The sequence below is a fragment of the Drosophila subobscura genome, chromosome J, assembly GCF_008121235.1.
Source record: "Drosophila subobscura isolate 14011-0131.10 chromosome J, UCBerk_Dsub_1.0, whole genome shotgun sequence".
Classification (NCBI taxonomy): Eukaryota; Metazoa; Arthropoda; class Insecta; order Diptera; family Drosophilidae; genus Drosophila; species Drosophila subobscura.
Window position 1 is genome coordinate 3,107,318 of NC_048532.1, and position 18,090 is coordinate 3,125,407.

The 18,090-nt window shown below is 44.5% G+C and overlaps 1 protein-coding gene across 19 annotated transcripts in view; it reads right to left on the bottom strand.

Annotated features, from left to right (window-relative positions):
• The window catches only part of LOC117894937 (collagen alpha-1(XV) chain), a 38,955-nt gene extending 21,376 nt beyond the window's left edge, over nt 1-17,579 (bottom strand). For 14 of the 19 annotated variants that reach the window (XM_034802250.1, XM_034802245.1, XM_034802243.1 and 11 more), the window contains exons 1-2: nt 17,471-17,579; nt 16,181-16,719 (exon numbers count right to left, since the gene is read on the bottom strand). In XM_034802250.1, the coding sequence (XP_034658141.1) occupies nt 16,181-16,719; nt 17,471-17,561 (630 nt within the window). In that variant the 5' untranslated portion in view covers nt 17,562-17,579. Of the gene's footprint in view, nt 1-8,999; nt 9,299-14,224; nt 15,590-16,180; nt 16,720-17,470 lie in introns of those variants that run through there. The other 5 variants (XM_034802258.1, XM_034802256.1, XM_034802260.1 and 2 more) reach the window with 2 other exon arrangements.
• Between the last annotated feature and the right edge of the window lie 511 nt (nt 17,580-18,090).

Below are 18,090 nucleotides of genomic sequence, written 5' to 3' on the forward strand. Positions count from 1 at the left end.
ATACATATATGCCAGCATTTTCCTGATCGGCTTTCAGAACGCACTCCCCACTTTGGCGACTCTCATGCCTGCAAGAAATAATATAGTTTAATAGTTCTATTTATCTACTTTCGAGATGGATTGAAGCGACCCGCCACTGTTCTGTTAGTCATCCTCTTAACTGTTAAGCCTAACGCCACTTTGAACTCTGGCTTTGAGAATGTTAAGTAGTCTTAATTCCGTTTGACTCCTTGCTTCGTGTTGCCGTGTCGTAAGAATTACATTTTTAATTAAGCACAAATATTTAATAAGTGAAGTTTATGTCATGCAGAGGCATCAAAACAGAGGAAAGCTTTAAGCATTAAGGTTACCATAAACTTGTTTCCGGTGATGCTGCTCCTATACTCTAACCCATTATAAGATCGAGAAAGTTGCATTGATTTTGGTGCCTGTTATGTGGCAGACCAGGAGACAATCCTAACAATCATTAGCCATAGTTTTTTAGTTATCCAAAATCAAATCTTAATAAGTTGACAGCTCCGATGCATTTTGTGTCCTCCATGCCACTCCTGATGGCAGGGTATCAATGCGTCGCCTTTGTATTAATTAGCTTTGCCGCTTTTGTCTTTTTAAGGCCGCCGCTCCGAACTGCGCTTTACCTTTTATGTAACGACAATGAAAGCAACTGCGAGGAGAACAACAGCGGAAACGGATGTATATATTTTGGTCTGCTCCCGACAGAGTTGGGGCTCCTCTCTGGCATTTGCATGTGCGGCCATTTGTTAGCTAACAGCTCTAGCCAGCTCTACTTCATAACCGCTCCACACGAATAGCTGTACAAAAGTTATGCCCAAGTTAATAGATAATTAACCATGGAAATTGTCGCGCAACAGTTTACAAATATCGTCGGTGTCATCGTCATCGTCAGTGTTATCGTCCTTGCTGTCGCTGCCAACATGCGTAAGCACCTTTTGCCGAGCCCCAAGCGAATGCCGTGTGCCTTGCTGTGCCGTGCGACAAGCACAACGAGTTCCAGGTGGCTCTGGTATGACTCGGGGTCTGCGGGTCTGGGCGGCTGTGCGAGTGTCTGCCTGACGCTGGCGTGCGTTCAAGTACAAAAGAATTAACTCTAATTACTTTGTAATGTTGATTAAGCCCGTTAGAGGCATTAAATATGTAAGCGACGTTTTGACATTTTCAGCATATTTCCATGAATGTGTGTAAGGAATCGTGATTGTGTCTGAACTACATTTAAGAGTTATGAGAGCTTGGCGCCTGTCTCCCTCCTATGGCTCCATGTAGGGCCACAGAAATGTTAAGCAGCTCATCAAACAATTTGAAACTCAATTCATTGGAACGTATCTCTATTGCCGAATTGAATGGGAGAATATCAAAAAGGCCGAATATAAATTCAGTTTTATAGCAGCCAACGACAGCCCGACGACAGCCGACAGCCGACAACAAACAAATGCCATAGTCGGAGATATCACGCTCGCAAATCGACCTGCACAAGGTAGTCCGGGGCTCGGAGCTTGACCAGAAGGTGGCCTGTGGGTCATGGCATAGTTTCTAAATCACGTTCTGACAGCCGTTCAGCCCTCAACCAAAGGAAACTCCAAAGCAACAGCAAACAGAAACGAGGATAACAATCGCTGCCTCAAAAAGTTGCGCACTTTTTGTAATTTTATTTTATTTCCGCTTAAATGCGTGAAGCTTTCCGGCTTGCTCTCAGACGCGATTTTAAAGTTAAATTATATGAAGCTACATAACATTTTTACGGTCGTTTTTCTGTGGGTGTCTGAATCGCTGGCAAGGGCAGCAGCGGCCAAGTCCAAGTCCAGGTCAAGTCCTGTGCACTTGACTTTCTCGCTCTTTTTTGACACTTGGCGGCCGTTTCGCATTTTATTTGATGCTCATTTTCATTTTCTCAGGTGTGTTTTTTTAGCAGTTTTACCAGTTTTGATTTGCATATAATCAGAATAAATTACTTTGCACATTTTGCGGCACATAAATTATTTAAGACAAAGTCGCATCAAAGCGCAGGGAGCAGGCAAACCAACAGATAAAACCCGAGGCACATACACATAAACATATCCCCACTGTATCCCCACTGTCCGTGTGCAGCGGCCAGAAGTGACTGTCTAAATAGAGGCAGAGGAACGGAAACGGAAATGGAAACATAAACTGGATGTGAATCTGGAGCGGAGAATAAGAAGGAGATGGGCAGGGAATATGGAATAGGGTGGAGGAGAAGAAGGAGGAGGAGTCAGGGGACCAAAAAAACAATGAGACGCAAATGCCAACCGCATAGTGACAGATTTTTTTTAATTTTGCTAAAAACCTACGACTAATTCTCAAACGAGCTGACACAAATCTCGAAAAGTTTCTGCACCAACATTTTTGCAAAGCTGCCTGTCTCTCCGTCGGACGCCCCGACTGTCACGAGTGCCTATGTGGCAAGCAGGGGAAACATTTTAAAATACATACATAAGGATACATATATGCAATGCAAATACATATATGTACATATATGCACATTATAGTGTTCAAGTAAACTTGTATCCATCAAGCGGGCATTATGAGCTCTGCCAAGGAAGCTCTTCTGGGAACAGCTGTCCTTATGAGGTTTCAGGGCATGCGGTTATGAGTTCTGTAGATGGGAAGAATTAACATAGTTTCCTTTCCTCAAATTGTATCAATTAATTATTGGATACCTCATCAAGAGTACTTGCCTTTCTATGTATCTTTGGAATAAACATAGTTAAGCCTCTTATACTCCGTACTTTATTTCAAGTACCATCAAAAAATCTACAAAACTCATAGACCCACTGCCGTGTACATAGATACTATATCCAAACTCAATAGAAATTGAACAGTTTATTTATGGTCATAAGATATATGTTTACAAATACACATCGCAAAAATGTATTAACTTGAGTCGAAAATATGTTTGTGTACGAAGACCTCATGAGAAGCACTAAAATGTTGTGCCCACGGGGTGCGATAAAGATAAATAAAAAATACACAATTCATTAAAAAAAAACACCCTAAGATTTAATTGATATTCGTATTTACTTTTCTGAGATGATAAATAGCAGCTCTTAAATATACAAAAACTAAACATAACATTGTGGGTTGGTATATTTTATAACTATAAGACTTTTGGAGCAGCTAAACAGTTTTATACAAAATACTTTAATAATAGTTTTCTCTAATTCTTTACTCCGAGTGCTAGGCACGAACAGCAACTGGAACAATTTCACTTATTCGAAACGAGTAACCCACACCCAAATTCAAAGACACAAAACATAATTTCAATAAACCAACTAGTTGTATGTTTGCATTAACCCAAAAGAACGCAAACAAAAACCAGATGGACAACGCTGTGTGTGCCAAAAAAGCCATTCGCCGGAGGCTTCTCCTGCTGAGGATGGAACGAAGTCAGCAGTGAATTAGAAAAGTAAAATTACAATCAGAGTTATATAATCGCCCTGAAGAGCATGCCCGCTGACCTTGTGCTAATCTTCCTAAAGTTCCACTCAACGTATAAAAAGTCGAAGTTGAACACACGGGACAACGGCCCAATCAAGGACATCATAATCTTCGTCAAAAACGTGGATCGCCATTGCCGGAAGTGGCTAGACAAACGTCGGGGCTAGATCTGAAGAACTGAAGATCTTTGATGAGCAGAGCTTCATCCAGCTGCAAACCAGTATGCGAAGCCTTGAGGGGTTCGTGCACAACTTTATCTCCCTATTCTTAGCAGAGGCGGAAGGTAAGGTCGATGCCGAGGTTGAAGCCAAGGCTCCACCCCATCCACCCCCAACAACCGACCGATCCAGGAAGTCATCTTGTCGCTTATTCCCAAGCCATTGCCGCCCACCGCCGTAGCTTCTATTGTACTCTCAGACAGGCTCAGACACACATAACAGCCACGGGGACTCAGGCAGCAGTAATAAAGAGTTAGCCCCCAGTGCATTGGAGTATCTGGGAAAGCTTTTCATGCTTCAAAGTCAATATACTCGTACTAGTGTGCCATGTACAGAGCGCACAGTTTTAAAACGGTAAGTATGCCTTTCAGTTACGTGGTCGTGTGTGGTGACACACTTACTCCTCCACTGAGCCCGAGTGCGGGGGCGGGGGGCGGCTGGGTGCCTGAGTTGCCCCTTGTCAATGGGCTGTTAGTTGCTCCGAGCACAGTCGCCATTCAAGCGGAAATGCAGCACCGAAACCCTGCGCCGAACAACCGGCAACGGGCACACGGTAACGAAAAAAAAAGCGCCAGAGGCAGAAACCTCCATGTGAAGTGTGTCATCAGTTTAAGGTTTTTGTGGGCAGCAGAGTGCGAGTATGTGCGCACCCAGGTACAGGACCAGGACCAGGACCAACCCAACCGAGGACCAAGACAAGGCACTCTCTCTCGATGCTCGCTGCCGAGCTCCCAGCCATCCCGGCCCGTATTTTCATAATAAACAAATGGGTTGTATGGTTGGTTGGCTTAACTTTTGGGCTGCCAGCAAGTCTCAGATAGCAAATACTCGTACTCGCACGCGCAGAGGAGTCGGCCGACGTCGACAGCCACCGCCACCGTATTTGTTAGCACAAATCAGTGCTATTTATATTGTGGCCAGGGGCTGGAGGAGCACGCTTCCCCCACCCTTTCCCAGAGACATCCACTTCCAGCTGCACTATGCGTAGCGTTGTCAACACGCATGCCAACTGCAGTTTGGCTCGAACAAGGGCTCTATCCAATTTGCTTCAGAAGCCACAGGGGCGGCAACACAGCAGCCCAGAAGAATCCTTGCAAAAGTAGAATGTTGCCTTCTGCTGCCCTCGCACCAGAAAGTTCGCGTCACGCAGGCAACATTAACATGCTGCTTATCGCTGATATGCAGTTAATGGGGAGAGATGTTTCAGCATGAAGCATGGTGCAACTTGCGTTGTATGCTGTCAATGCAACAAGTTTAGGAGAGAGCAACCAGCTCGGTGAATCTGCCAAAACTTTGTTGTGCCTATCACACTGTCAGTACCGCAAAAGTCATGCGAAAGTTTCCACCCCAAAGCTCGTAGCCGGCACTCTGCCATCTCCCTATCTATACCATCGACATCGGAGTGGCGGTGGGGAACCGGCCCTGGGCCACAGTCACCGCAAACAAAAGAGGCGATCCGTCCCCAAACTTGTGTTGCGGGAAAACAAAATTTATTATGGACGCTTGGTGGGGCGTGTCGACATCGACATCGACTGCTTCGACTCCGACTTCGATATGGCTGCTACGTGGGTGCGTACAGGGAGCACCCTGCCTTACTTTTGCCATTTACCATTTACCATTTGCAAGCGAAACTAACATTTAGAGTGCCATGCTGCGCTTTAATAAAATATTATCATAAACGTAACGGAAGCTAGTTCCTCATATGCTTACGAGTAGTCCCAGCCCTCGCAAATAGGAATACGAGTGAGAGTATGAATGGCGAGCACATAATGTTTTTTCCGATGGCACGCGAGAGCTTCGCTTCCCTCCTGCTGGATAGCAAGGGTATTATACGTTTTCATAAATCAAATGAATGGAGAGCTGCTCAATGTTTAATGTCTTGCCTGGTGGAATTTGTAGCCATCAGATATGTGAAATTATATTTGGAATTTTCTGATGCAAAGCTCCTAAGCACGACACTCATGAATATGGAAAAGATTTTCTTCATTCCGGGTTATGGTGGTATGGCATTTACCTAGTCTTTCATAACCATTAATCGTATTATATATATTAAAACCATAAATATTTGTAGAACGAAGTATTATGTCACTTTTTTATTGAAATATAGTACTTGTTTTTGGATTTTAAAAGTGTATTTTAACTGAATAGAATATTACCTGCTATTTATTCTCAATTTATTATATTTTGTATCACAGTCGGATAAAAACTCAAGATACATATTTATTTCAGCTTTTCAACACTTGGACGAAAGCAAATGTAATATTATTTCTCCAATTATTAAGCAAGAAGTTTTAGTCATTCCAAGAAAATCTCACTAGTACTACTTGCAGGGTAGCTCCTGCGCGGCTGCAAAACTATCCATATTCTTCACTTTTTCCACACTGCACTTTGTTTCTGGGTTAACTCGTTACTCTCGTCCCTGGCTCCCAGCTCCCAACTCTCAGCTCACCCGCTCTTCTGCTGCTTCTCTGGCATTCGGATATTCTCATTATTTATTACCAGCCCCGGTGCAGCGGGAAAATAGCTTGCTTACACGTATATTTGTACCAGTATGACTAAAAATGTTGGGCAAAATCTAAAGGAATGCGCTTCCTGTAGTTCTTTGTTGCTCAATCGAGAGGGCGAGTGAGTGCAATTTAATGGTAATGTTGGCTACTTTGTTACAATCCTGGACAAATGTCAATGGGTTGGAGTTGTACGTTACATCTGCATATACATGTGGATGTATAATCTTTACGACCTTACAATCTTATTAAGTGAGCGTATTAAGTTTAACTATTAATCCTGATTTTAATGGAATATTCTCTACACAGAAGTCCCTTTATCTGTCTCGGAGGTGAACATCATTAAGCGGAATTACCCAGCCAGCAAACAAGAATCGACGACAACTAACACAATGCCTGGCTGGTCATAAATGTGCAAAAGACTCTCACCAAGTTGATCGGGGGCTTGCCACACGGCAAATGCATTAACTATAATTGGCTTCGACTAATTTCGCTTTTGGGTAATTAGGCCCTAATGAAACCTAATAGACCTTGCTCTTGGGGTTGGTAACCACACGTCTAAGCCACAGGAGTTAGAGGGAATCAGTCAATAAGCCAACTGCCAACAGGAGGCGACTGCCATTGACAGCGCAACGGCACCGGATAAGCACATTGTATTAAACATCGACAAATTGCCTGTCAATCCACCTGTAATTTTTATAAATTTCCAATTGTAAGGCAACTAGCTGCCGGTTTGCGCTTGCTCTCTCCTCGGTTTTCCCATTTTCCGCCTTCCCAGCCACTGGGCTGCGTTCAGTTTCATGTCGTAGTTAAGGTAGGCAAGCGAAGAAAGTATGGAAACAGCGAAAATAACAGCCACCTCGTCACACCGGGCCCGGCCCTTGGTAATGGAAGCTACTGCTAATGAACCTATCGCCGACGCCTGTTGGCGTGCCAACGGAGACAGCGGACATGGGGGGCAGCATGCAGAAATTACTTTATTAACAGCCTTGCTCCCCCCCTCACACCGCACCCAGCATTCATTCCACCTGGCACTACTTCTCCCTCAAATTCTTATTTAGATTTTTATTGCTAAACTTTGTTTCTTTGGTTTCTGTTTCTGTTTCTGCTCCTGGCGTTGTTTTTCCTTTTCCCTTTACGCTTTTGCAACATACATTCGGCAGCAGGCAAGCGGGAAAGATGGAAATAAGTGGGGGAAATACGAGTGGTAGTGGCAGTAAAACCCACGACTATGTTTCCATATCGAAGTCAGCCCGTTAACGGCTGTCGACATTCACTCCACTCCTTCGCATGCGACACTTTGAATGTTTTAAATGGTTTTTTATTGCCTCGCCCTCGTCCTGTTGTGCGGTTTGCCGTTCTCCGTTCGACTTCGCTGCTGCATAAAATTAGTTTAATCACTGTTTTCAGAGTCCAAAAATGGGGACAGGGGCCACTGGGAGGTGACGCGTCAGGTGAAGCCAGCCAAACCCATAAGTAAGCGTAAATAATGTCAAAGCGGTGCAACTATACTACACGTATATGAAAGGGAAGGCCACATCCAGGGCTCCTCCCCTAGCTGCGGGTGTCAATGCAATCATTAATGGGGCGTGCTGACAAAATTAGCACAACAATTATGCAGGTATTAGTCGAAGTTTGCTCTAAATGGAGGGCTGGTCTCGATGGGATGGCCTTTGGGGAAGGAAAACGTATATTTAACCACGAGATTGGAATCATTAGATCGAGCTTTACTCAAAAGGGTAAGTGCACATTGTGAAGATTTATCTTTTATGCTTATGCACATAAGAGGATAATGCTATTATGTAGAGTTTATCTTCGTATTGGAGTCGTTCTGGATGTGAGAATTGGATCAATTTTAAGTTCGTAATATGAATAACTCGCAGTTATATTTGAAGAGCTCAAAACAACAATTTCTAGACAGAAACGCCTGAAGCGCCTGTATAATCAAACAGTTCTGAAAAGAATACAAAACTCTTAAATGTATGCACATTCCGAAAAAGCATCGCCAAAACAGCGGCGGAGAACGAAAACGTATGTATGTATGTACATATATTGCGTGTGTGCCCCATCGCCGCAAACTTGACCCAAGCTCGATCGGACCCGTGTCAGGCTTATCAATTTATCTTTTGACCTGCCGGCAGCTACAAAATGCTTATAATGTGCCCTAATAATTGCAATGGGTTTTATTTGTGAGCAGCAGTTGCACATCCCCTTTCGCACTGGGCGACAGGTGTGCTCGGCCAGGGCGAAATGGTCTCCTGTCATGAAACATTTGTCACAATAAACTTTATTTGTTTCCGTGTAGTGTAGGACTATGCTTTATTTGCTCCACGCTCGCACTGACTGGAAGGATGTTTGCGAAGGTGTGGAATGTGTGGGAGTGTGTTTAAAAGTTTCCCCAACTTGTTGTGGGTTTTGGTTGTGGGTTTGTTTGCAATGTGCGTGTTGGACGCGCATAAGCCGCGAGACACCGACACCCATTCGCAGTACCAGTACCAGTCGCAGTTCCAGTCCCCTATCCCTCTCCCGGTTATAGTCCCATCAGGAACGGCAGAGCAATCCCTGTCCAAGACCTCCGAGCGGTGACATTTGTTTGCATTTGGAGGGACAGGATGTTGAGCACTTAGCATTACAAACACACTACACAGTTCACAGTGTTTAGACCCGTAAACGTAGACGGACACGTGTTGATTATAACTATAATTAATTGGCCAGGTCTTTTTAATTAGTTGAAATGCCATTAGTTCAAGGACAACTCAAACCGTTTGCCGTTTCGGCGAAACAGGAAAGGGTTCAACTCAGTTACCTGTATCCTAGCTGCCACCCGCTCGCCGTTGTAGCGGTTGGGATTGAACCATCCCTTCGTGGAGCCCGTGACGAGTACGATGCCGAGGAGGAAGAACAGAATCAGCGCGGTAATCACGAGTTTCGCACGCGTCGATATGACCATTGCCATTTTGTACGATATTTACACCTCTCCTCTCACTATTTTTCAGGAGCAGGACCCGCGTAGCAAGAAGCACTTGGGGCACAAATGCCGAACCGCCGCGAATAAACGAGAAATCGAAGAACCGAACGGAATAGCGACGAATCGAATCGAATTGCCTGAAAGAAAATGCATAAATTGGAATATTAATTAGTTGACGGTGTGGGGAATCGGGCTGCTGCTGCCACAATTGCCACAACTGCCACACAAATGGTTTGGTTTGGTTTGATTTGGTTTGTCGGCGAATGTATTTGACCCGGTCACTTGGCCTGGTCTGGACTTTTTCTCGGGGATACTTTCATTTCAGCTTTTAGCTCTGATGCTGTGTTCGATATCGATGTGGTTGCCACCGATGCCTAATGACTTTGTGGCTCACCCACAAGACGATGGCCCCCAGGAAGGAAGGTGCTTGCCTTGCCACAAAGCGTTTTTGTACACATGCCACATGCCACAAGCACACATGCACACGTTCGCACACAAAGGGCGCCGACAGTACGCCCCCTTAACAGGCACTCGAAGGGGACTCAAACCTATCCCCCCACCCCTCACACTCGCTTCCCGTAAACGCTACAAATGTAATACGTTTTATTTAATTCTGCTTCTCTTTTTTCCCGACGCTTGTCAGCATTTTCTCACTGATTTGCGGCGCAGAGGGTGGCGGCGGTTGAAAAACATAACCGAATGCGAGAAAAGTCGACAATGGCATAGGCTCCCTGACACCCTGTAAAGTAGCGTTCCACGAAGGGGAATTTCTACAAGTCGAACTTTGAAGAAGTGTGGATGGTGGTCCGAAATGCCCCTTACCGACACACGCAACAGCTGAGGGGTGTCAGGAGAAGCAAACTTTATGAAAAGTTAAGCTGCCAACAAGTTTATTTGGGAGAAATATTGAATTATAGCAACGTCAAAGGCAAGGAACGATGAACGCGATTCAGCAGGAATGAGGAGTAACGGCAGCCGTACAAATTGGTCACATGCTCTCGAGACTTCTTGGCCCATATTTTTTTGGGAACCGCAATAAAGCTAAGGCTCGGTCTAGGCCATAAGCCGAGTGTTTGCCAGAGGTTTATGTGAGCGTGTCCTTGAGGCGGCAGGGCCCCGAAGAACGGTTAAAAGTAAAAGCTAAATAAAAACTGAGCTGCAACTTTTCAACCAACATAATTGCGGCGAAAGTTGCCTTTACATCCTCGTACACAAAACATTCCCACTCGCACTCACACTCTGTCACTCCTAGCAACACAACGCATTACGTGGCTCAGAAAAGTATGCTACTGCCAGCGCATAATTACGATAATCGTGTCAGTCTAGAGCTACGCCACTAGTACCAGTAACGTCCACGAGTTCACGGCCCCACCTTGAGTCTTTAACACCCGGTCGGGGCACGCCCAGGCTCAGGCCCAGGCTCGGGCCTTCTTCTGTGGCGGGGGCGAACAACCAGTTATTGAGTCAACGAGTCGGCGGTGTAGCACAAACTTTTTGTACGCTCCCAAAAGTGTAAGCCAAAGGAAACTTTTTTCTGCCAAGTCGAGCGGCTTCGGGCCGCTCTTGCTTTTGGCCCTGCTTCCATTTGCCGCTAAGCCTCCTTATACTCCTACTTCGCCTCCTCCTCCTCCTGCCACCTCGTGGCATTCTTCACGCAGCATTAAAATTTTGCGACTGCAGGCTTCTCAGCCGAGTGCTGGTGCTAAGGTCGCGTCAGAGACTGAGACCTACATTGGGTCTGAGGCAGGGACTGCGGCACACGAGCGCTGTTTAAGCTTAAAGTTTGACACGGTTCAAGTTTTTTAATGAAATTACCTTCTTCGTATTCCACTTCTTGTTCTTAATGAAAAGGGGCAAACTTGTGGCACAAAAAATGGCTCTAGGACCGTCGAGTGCGATAAGAAATTTGGTATCTTCTCCAAATTAAGTACACAAAAATGAGTAACGACTTTTGAAGTTGTCATGGTAGCCGAAAAGTTAAATGTGACCGTAAAAAGTGACCAAAAAAAAAGGGAATAGTTATGCCCAAACCTTTTCGGACATTAGCGCCTAATGAAGATAATGGGCCAAATGTTTAAAAAGGGTTAAGCGCCCCACACCTGCCCCTGAATTGGAATTCAAGCCCCAACCTCAACCCAAGCGCAAAACCCAAACCCAAAGCCAAGAAGAATATTTTATGTCAACTCATCTCATGTGGGTTCTATTCTGGTTCTCTGTGTGTGGGTTTCCTTTGCTACGCTTCCGTTTGACATGTAATTTTTAATAAGCCCCGTTTTCCGCACAAATTTCCCTTTCTCTGTGAGTCTTTGTCTGCAGCTATCTGTGGCAAGGTTGCGGAGGACGTTGTAGGGGTGCTGGGGCTGGGGCTGGCATACATATGTCACATATGTATCCTTAATACGAAGTCGGAGCCCGGCCAAAGTGTCCCTGGAAGAAATGTCTTCTGTCTAACCTCGGGCCTGTGACTTTTTTGAGCGTTTGATCGATAAGCAGCAACTGCCTGACAGCTCCTCCTCCAGAACGTGTCTCATCCCAGTCAATGCCATCGTATATGGTGTACGGTATATGTTTGTGGAACTGCTCCTGCCGATGGGAACGGGTACGCGTGTTCCCAATGATTAAAACGCGCTCATGAAGTCTTTGCCTTAATTAATAACAGCCCGAATAATCGGCGTGCTTCCCTGACTATGCGGCAGTACCACATATATGGGAACAGGACCCAAGATGGGCGTTAAGCAGGCGGTGCTATCGGGTTGTATAATTAAAGTCAAAAATTTGCATAATTTATGTTTATTGGTGCCGCCCCATTGGTTCGGATGGCTTGCTGCCTAGAGGTGGCCATAAAATTACAAAATAATCATAGTTTTTCGTCAGCCACTCTAGCTTTGTACTCATCGAAGACATTTCTGTTCAGTCCGCATTTTCTTATGGGTTTTATGTGGTCCCCTAAAATCCGTGGCCCCTCCAGGTTCATAAAATAGGCACCCGAATATGTACGACTTTAACGACCTGCAGCTCTAGACGTAATAAAAAATCCATTTACGGACATAAATACAAGAGGGTAGGCATGGAGAACGAGTTCAGCTATGTGTATCCGTGTGCACAACAATTCATGGCCGTTCTTCAAGCAGAAATAAATACACCTAATTAGAATTCCACAGTTTATGTCCCATATTTGCATTTGTTAATACGTGAACTAATGATTCAAAAAGAGAAATAATATCTATACTAAACTATACTATACTAAATACTAAACTGATGGTCGTTTCCGATAATCGAAAATCAAAATAAATAAAATCGCTTCTGTCTGTTGAACAGCGCGTAATTCTAAAATAATCTAAAAAAGCGTGTATGTAAAAATATTTATATTTCCAGAAATCGACCTCATATCCATTTGTACATGCTATAACATGTGCGTTACGTGACCCACTGTACGTGTTCCCGAGAATAACTTAGAGCGAAATAGTTATCTATTGACAAGTACATTTTCAACCACTTTCTCCATTATGACAACGAAGATAAAGGGAAAATCTCGTAGAAATAAACAAATTTGGAAATTGTTTAATTTTAGCTGGCAACTTTTATCGTTTCAGTAGATGTATATGTTAAATGTGACTAGGTAAGGGGATATACTATCCAAGATTAACAAAGGGTTACTCGGTGGGTCATCACCAGACTAGCACTGCTCATAAACGATTCGAAAACCAATGTGACGTGAATTAAATATTAATATTTTAGAAAACAATTGCAGGTTTTTCGTCCATAGGTCTTATTTACATATTGTTTGAGCTTTCAATCGCATATTGCAAACGGATATTCTGGGGGGAAACTTTTCGGGTTGAGGACTTGGTCAAAAACTAATTTTCAACACACTCGTGACACACAATGACGCCGATTGAAAGGGTTTCTGTAGAGAGGAGACTCAGCTAGTCAGGGTGACCAAACCAAATATGTAAATAAACATTTCAAATTTCATTTTAAATTGTATATGCATAATGGTCCTAATATTGCATTACGATGGTAAATTGATAAATTCACAATTCAAAATTACATACAAGTACATACGAGTAACACCGACAGCGAAGTCCATGCCTTCCGTCTCGCAGGGAGAGGTGGCGGAGCTAGTGTTGCAAACAATAGCAAAACAATCAGACTGTGATATTTAAATGCATATTAACAATGCACACACATGAATATTTATGATGCTACTAGTTTGGGCAAAAGTGAAAACAAGGCAAGAAGTTTACATTCGTATATGTACACTGGACATTTTGGCACTGGCAGCTTGTTATCTCATAATTTGTGTCCTGTGGCACGATTAAGTGTAAGTGAAATGCTCGAGAAACTTAAAGTGGAAGCTGGCCAAAGCCCAAACCCTATAAGAGTATGTTGTCCCTCCCAGTCTAGTATTCGAAGAGTTAACTCTCGCTTCTGCCCAACTTTGTCTTTTGTTTGATCAACCCGATGCGGCTCCAAGGACTCCCATTAATATGAAAGCCGGAGTGGGGCCAGAGCGCCTTCTTGGCAGCGTTTTTATTTAATAAATAAAACGTATTTTCCTTTGCCTTTTGGCCATATGCGGAGAAGGCAGAAGGCAAAGACAAAGGTCGGGCGATCTGCCTCCCACAATAATATATATACGGATATATATTACGTATACGCCCGTGATGCTTTAATATGCATATGCACGAAGGAGAGTCGGGTGGCCGGAGTACGGCTATGTCTGTGGTTAGTGACGCGTCGGGGGCCAAAAACAGTTCTCGTTGGCGCTTTAATGAGTTTGCCATTGATTTAGGCGCGCCAACGAGAAGGCACACAGCCAATCCATGAGGCTTTATGCCACTCCTCCCTGACTGCCTGCCTGCCTGCCCGCCTGCCTGCCTGACTGGCTGACTGCTTTCCTTGCCTGCTCTGTTCTGTTCCGTTCAGGCCTGGTCCGGCCCTCGCTTGTCATAATTTATGCGCGAACCATGTTCAATTTGATGGGCGACATTCCAAAACCATTTGTGTGCTAGTGAGTGGCGCATATTGCGGCCCTTATTCCGGCTGGATTCCATATTTACCTTTAAGCCGAACGCATTGGGTGGACTTCACTTTAAATAACTGGGATATGCACGCGGACGCGAATGGATATAGTATTGAATATGATGACAAAAATCACAGATAATTTAACTGCAAATACTTTGCCTTGCTTTATTTATGCACGCGCGTTAAGGTATGAGTTTGTTTTTAAATTTATTGTAACTTTGAATTATGTGTGGCTTATCGTTTTTTCTTTGTGATGCTCGTTTGTAATTACAAATGACAGAACATGTTATTTTTTCACAATTTTTCTTCTCTTTCGAATTTTGTTTTGCTTTTTTTTCACTCAGTTGTTCAGACTATTTCTTAAATTTGATGTCCTGCTGTGTGCAATTAATTTACTTTTTCACACTACATGCACTTTGCCTTGCCATTGTGCAATTGATTGATTTCCATTCGAACAAGCTTCATGCTACAGCCAGTGGCAAAGTAGGGGCTAGCCAGGCGGTGGAGGAGTTTGAACACTGATTTGCTTTGTGGCAGAGTTAAATTCTTGATGACTTGCTCCGGCTTCACGTCGCTCACTGTGCCCCAAAACTGTGCAACGAAACTTTTACAACCGGCTACCGCAACTTGAGCAACGACACAACGACAACGACAACAACGAAACAAAGGCGACGTCGACGACTCGGCGGCGGCGGACAACTAGAAACGTACAACAGAGTATAACAATTGCAACAATGAGACTACCGCGCACATGCCACACTAATTGAAAATATTTGTATTGGCTTTGTTACTTATCCCTAGCATTACGATATATAGTATATATGTATCTGGCTTTTCCCTAGAGTTGATAAGTCCTGCACGGGAATCGCTTCGATATGGTGGCTCTGATATGATCGATTGCTGGGATTATGCTGGGGAACACACTTGTATGGCAGTTGGTCGATTGGTCGATGGTCCGTCAGTCAGTGGAAGTTCAACGGTCGCATTTTCAAACGCTTGCGCGGCCTGTCCTTCAGTTTTGGTCGCATAATTGAACTTTAATTGACTCGGTTCTCGGGGTTCCGGCTCACTCAGGAGGCATATTTCATTTAGGCGTATAAATCACTTTCTTTTTTGCGGCTAGACCCGCTCAGGGCTTCATGTGCAGTTGCTGGAGCCGGATTAGGAGCAGGAGAAGGAGCCGTAGTAGCACCAGCTGCCACCGCACTCACGACGTCCGGCAATGACGACGACGACGACGATGAAACCACCGACAGCGACAGCGACGACAGTAAGGACGAGGAAGAGCACCGACCGCACGGGTTTACAGCACAGTGCGGCTTCAGCAACAAAAAATGCATCTTAGACGCTGCCGCCTGCCCATCTGAACGGTTTGGAAACGCGAACGCAACTGAAAGGTAAACGCACTCGCAGCCCAAGGAGGCCCATCAAATCTCAGCAATCTGTTCGTGCCACAGACAACACAAACGACCTCGTGCCATGCCTCGTGAACCCCGACATTCGGCTGCTGAATTCGGCTGCCAACCACCGCTGAATGCTACGAGAGAGCCAGAGAGAGAAAGAGCCCACGAGCGAATACCTTGAGTGAGACTAGGGCCACCGTGGGGTATACGTGATGCGGCGCTTTGAGTCGCGTCGAGTGGCTGGCAACTTTCGCCGCCAGCTGCCCAAATGGCGCCACTTAAGGGTGACTCCAGTCACTCAGAACTCCCGAGTGGCGAGAGTGGTGAAAAGCTCGCAGCCCTTGTGCCACGGATTTCGACGATAGCCTGCCACTTGAGCCGTTACAATTGCTCCACTCGACGGATTTCAAAACAAGTATGGGAACACATGCCTCATTCCCCCCAGAAATAGATTCCATTTAAATTATTTTGACTATAACCCCCCTTAGGAAACTAAACAGATGTGTGCGCTCTAGCATTTCAAATATTATTCCACTAAAATCTGATTAGAGCTAAGAAACTAATGACATTGGCTTCCGACAGACTTACCTCGAACTTTCCACCAACTATGGAGCCCGCCTGGCCAATGTAGAGCGTGGAGGCCGAGTCGAAGACCAATTCTATGGGCTCCCTGGTCACCGGTGTGCTGTTGCGCAGCTCGCAGTCGTAATAGAAGGAGACCCTGTCGCTTAGCACCTGGAATGCAATTGAATTCCACTTGTCCGCCACATGAGCCACACTGAAGCTGGCCAACTTGCGGCCTATGCTCTGGTCGGTCTGCGTGTAGACGAGCGACACATTGTAGCTGTTCTTCACTACCGGCGAGAGGTGAACGCCCAGCTGGACAACGGTGTCCAGCGGGTTCACAACGCTGAATAGGTAGCCACCCTTCAGTGAGCTCTGGCGGTAAGTGATGAGGATGGCGAACTCGTAAAGCTTCTCCGGCAGCAGCATGCGGTAGGGGGACTTTACGTCTGCAGTCTGCAGGAACCGAAAGGCGGGAAACCCATCCTCCGCCTCTCCAAACTCGATGCCCGCAAATTGATTGTTATTCATGATGTCCGTCAGCGTGTACTCCGCAAGGGCATCTGCAGGGATGTGGGGATGGTAAACAAAATACAAAACTGTTAATTATCTGCGAGTACAGGCGCATAAATAAGAATATTTTCGGGTATGGGAAGAGATCTATGTATGTGATTTCTTCCATATTGCTTTATGTTGAAAACGTTGAAGTTTTTCAACTATTTGGAAAATAACAGAAACAAATTTGAGATGCATCTCTATATGAAAATAAGAATTTATGTTTCGTATTTTTATTGAATTAATTACATGTTGAAATTCCATGTTGGCCCTAGTATTTAATGAATTCGAAAGAAAAAGTCTACTTGGTTTCTACATGAACGCTACACACAACTACTGGAAAATACACATATACAAAAAAGTAAAGGAAAGCATAGCATACTTTCAGGCCAACAATTTGTGTAACGTGCATGTATCATGTAAACGTAATGTAAAATTTTTTATTAATATTTATTTAAAAATTTCGGCGATCTACAAAGGAACTTTTTTAGATTGATCGATTGGGGCACATAGAATAATATGTGGAAAATCGCCCACAAATTACTTTAAAATGCGTCGACTCTATGAAGCTTATATGTATGTAAATTAGGTATTTATATGTATTTATGTATTTATTTTATGTACTTATTTCATATTTACATATGTAGTATATGTATTCAAAAATTGGAAATTATTGAAAGAGCTAACAGTTAATTATGCTTTCATTCCATAATTTGGAAATTCTGATATATTTTCTTTAAAATACTGTAACGTATTTACCTTTAATAGACTGTCCTATTAGGTCAAAGGAGCCCCAGGCAGGAACTAAAAGCGTCCAAGCCAAGCCCAGAATCATCAGTAGAGGACGCATATTGACCAACTCCACAACGCTGCAAGAAATAACAGAGAAATGATTATCTCATATTGAAATGTGTAATCAATATATTAATATTTGGCAATAAATAACTACGAGGAGTTCACGCAAGCGGACACTTTTGCGTCACAATAAGCCCACCGCAGACAGCGACACGTTCTCCGTCAGCCGCAATTATTAGTAACAAGAGCCGGACTTGACTCGATGGGGAAATTATGTGCAGGCATCCGTCAGGTACAAGTGACGACTACATATTACAATTACGGGAACACAGCGCCAGCCACGAGACCCTTGTCCATGCCCGCCCATTTGGAAGCCACACAACTTTGTGGTCGTCTTTCGCTCACGAATTGGCGGAGTCGAGCGGGCGGACCTCTGCGTCACTATTGAGATCCCAGTGGGACAGATCGGTGGACCAGATTAATGCCAATTCTGAGAGTCGGATCGCTAGATCTTCGTCACAAACGGATGGGAGATAAGACAGGGGAGACACACCTTATACTTACTGAGCTTATGCTTTGTTTGT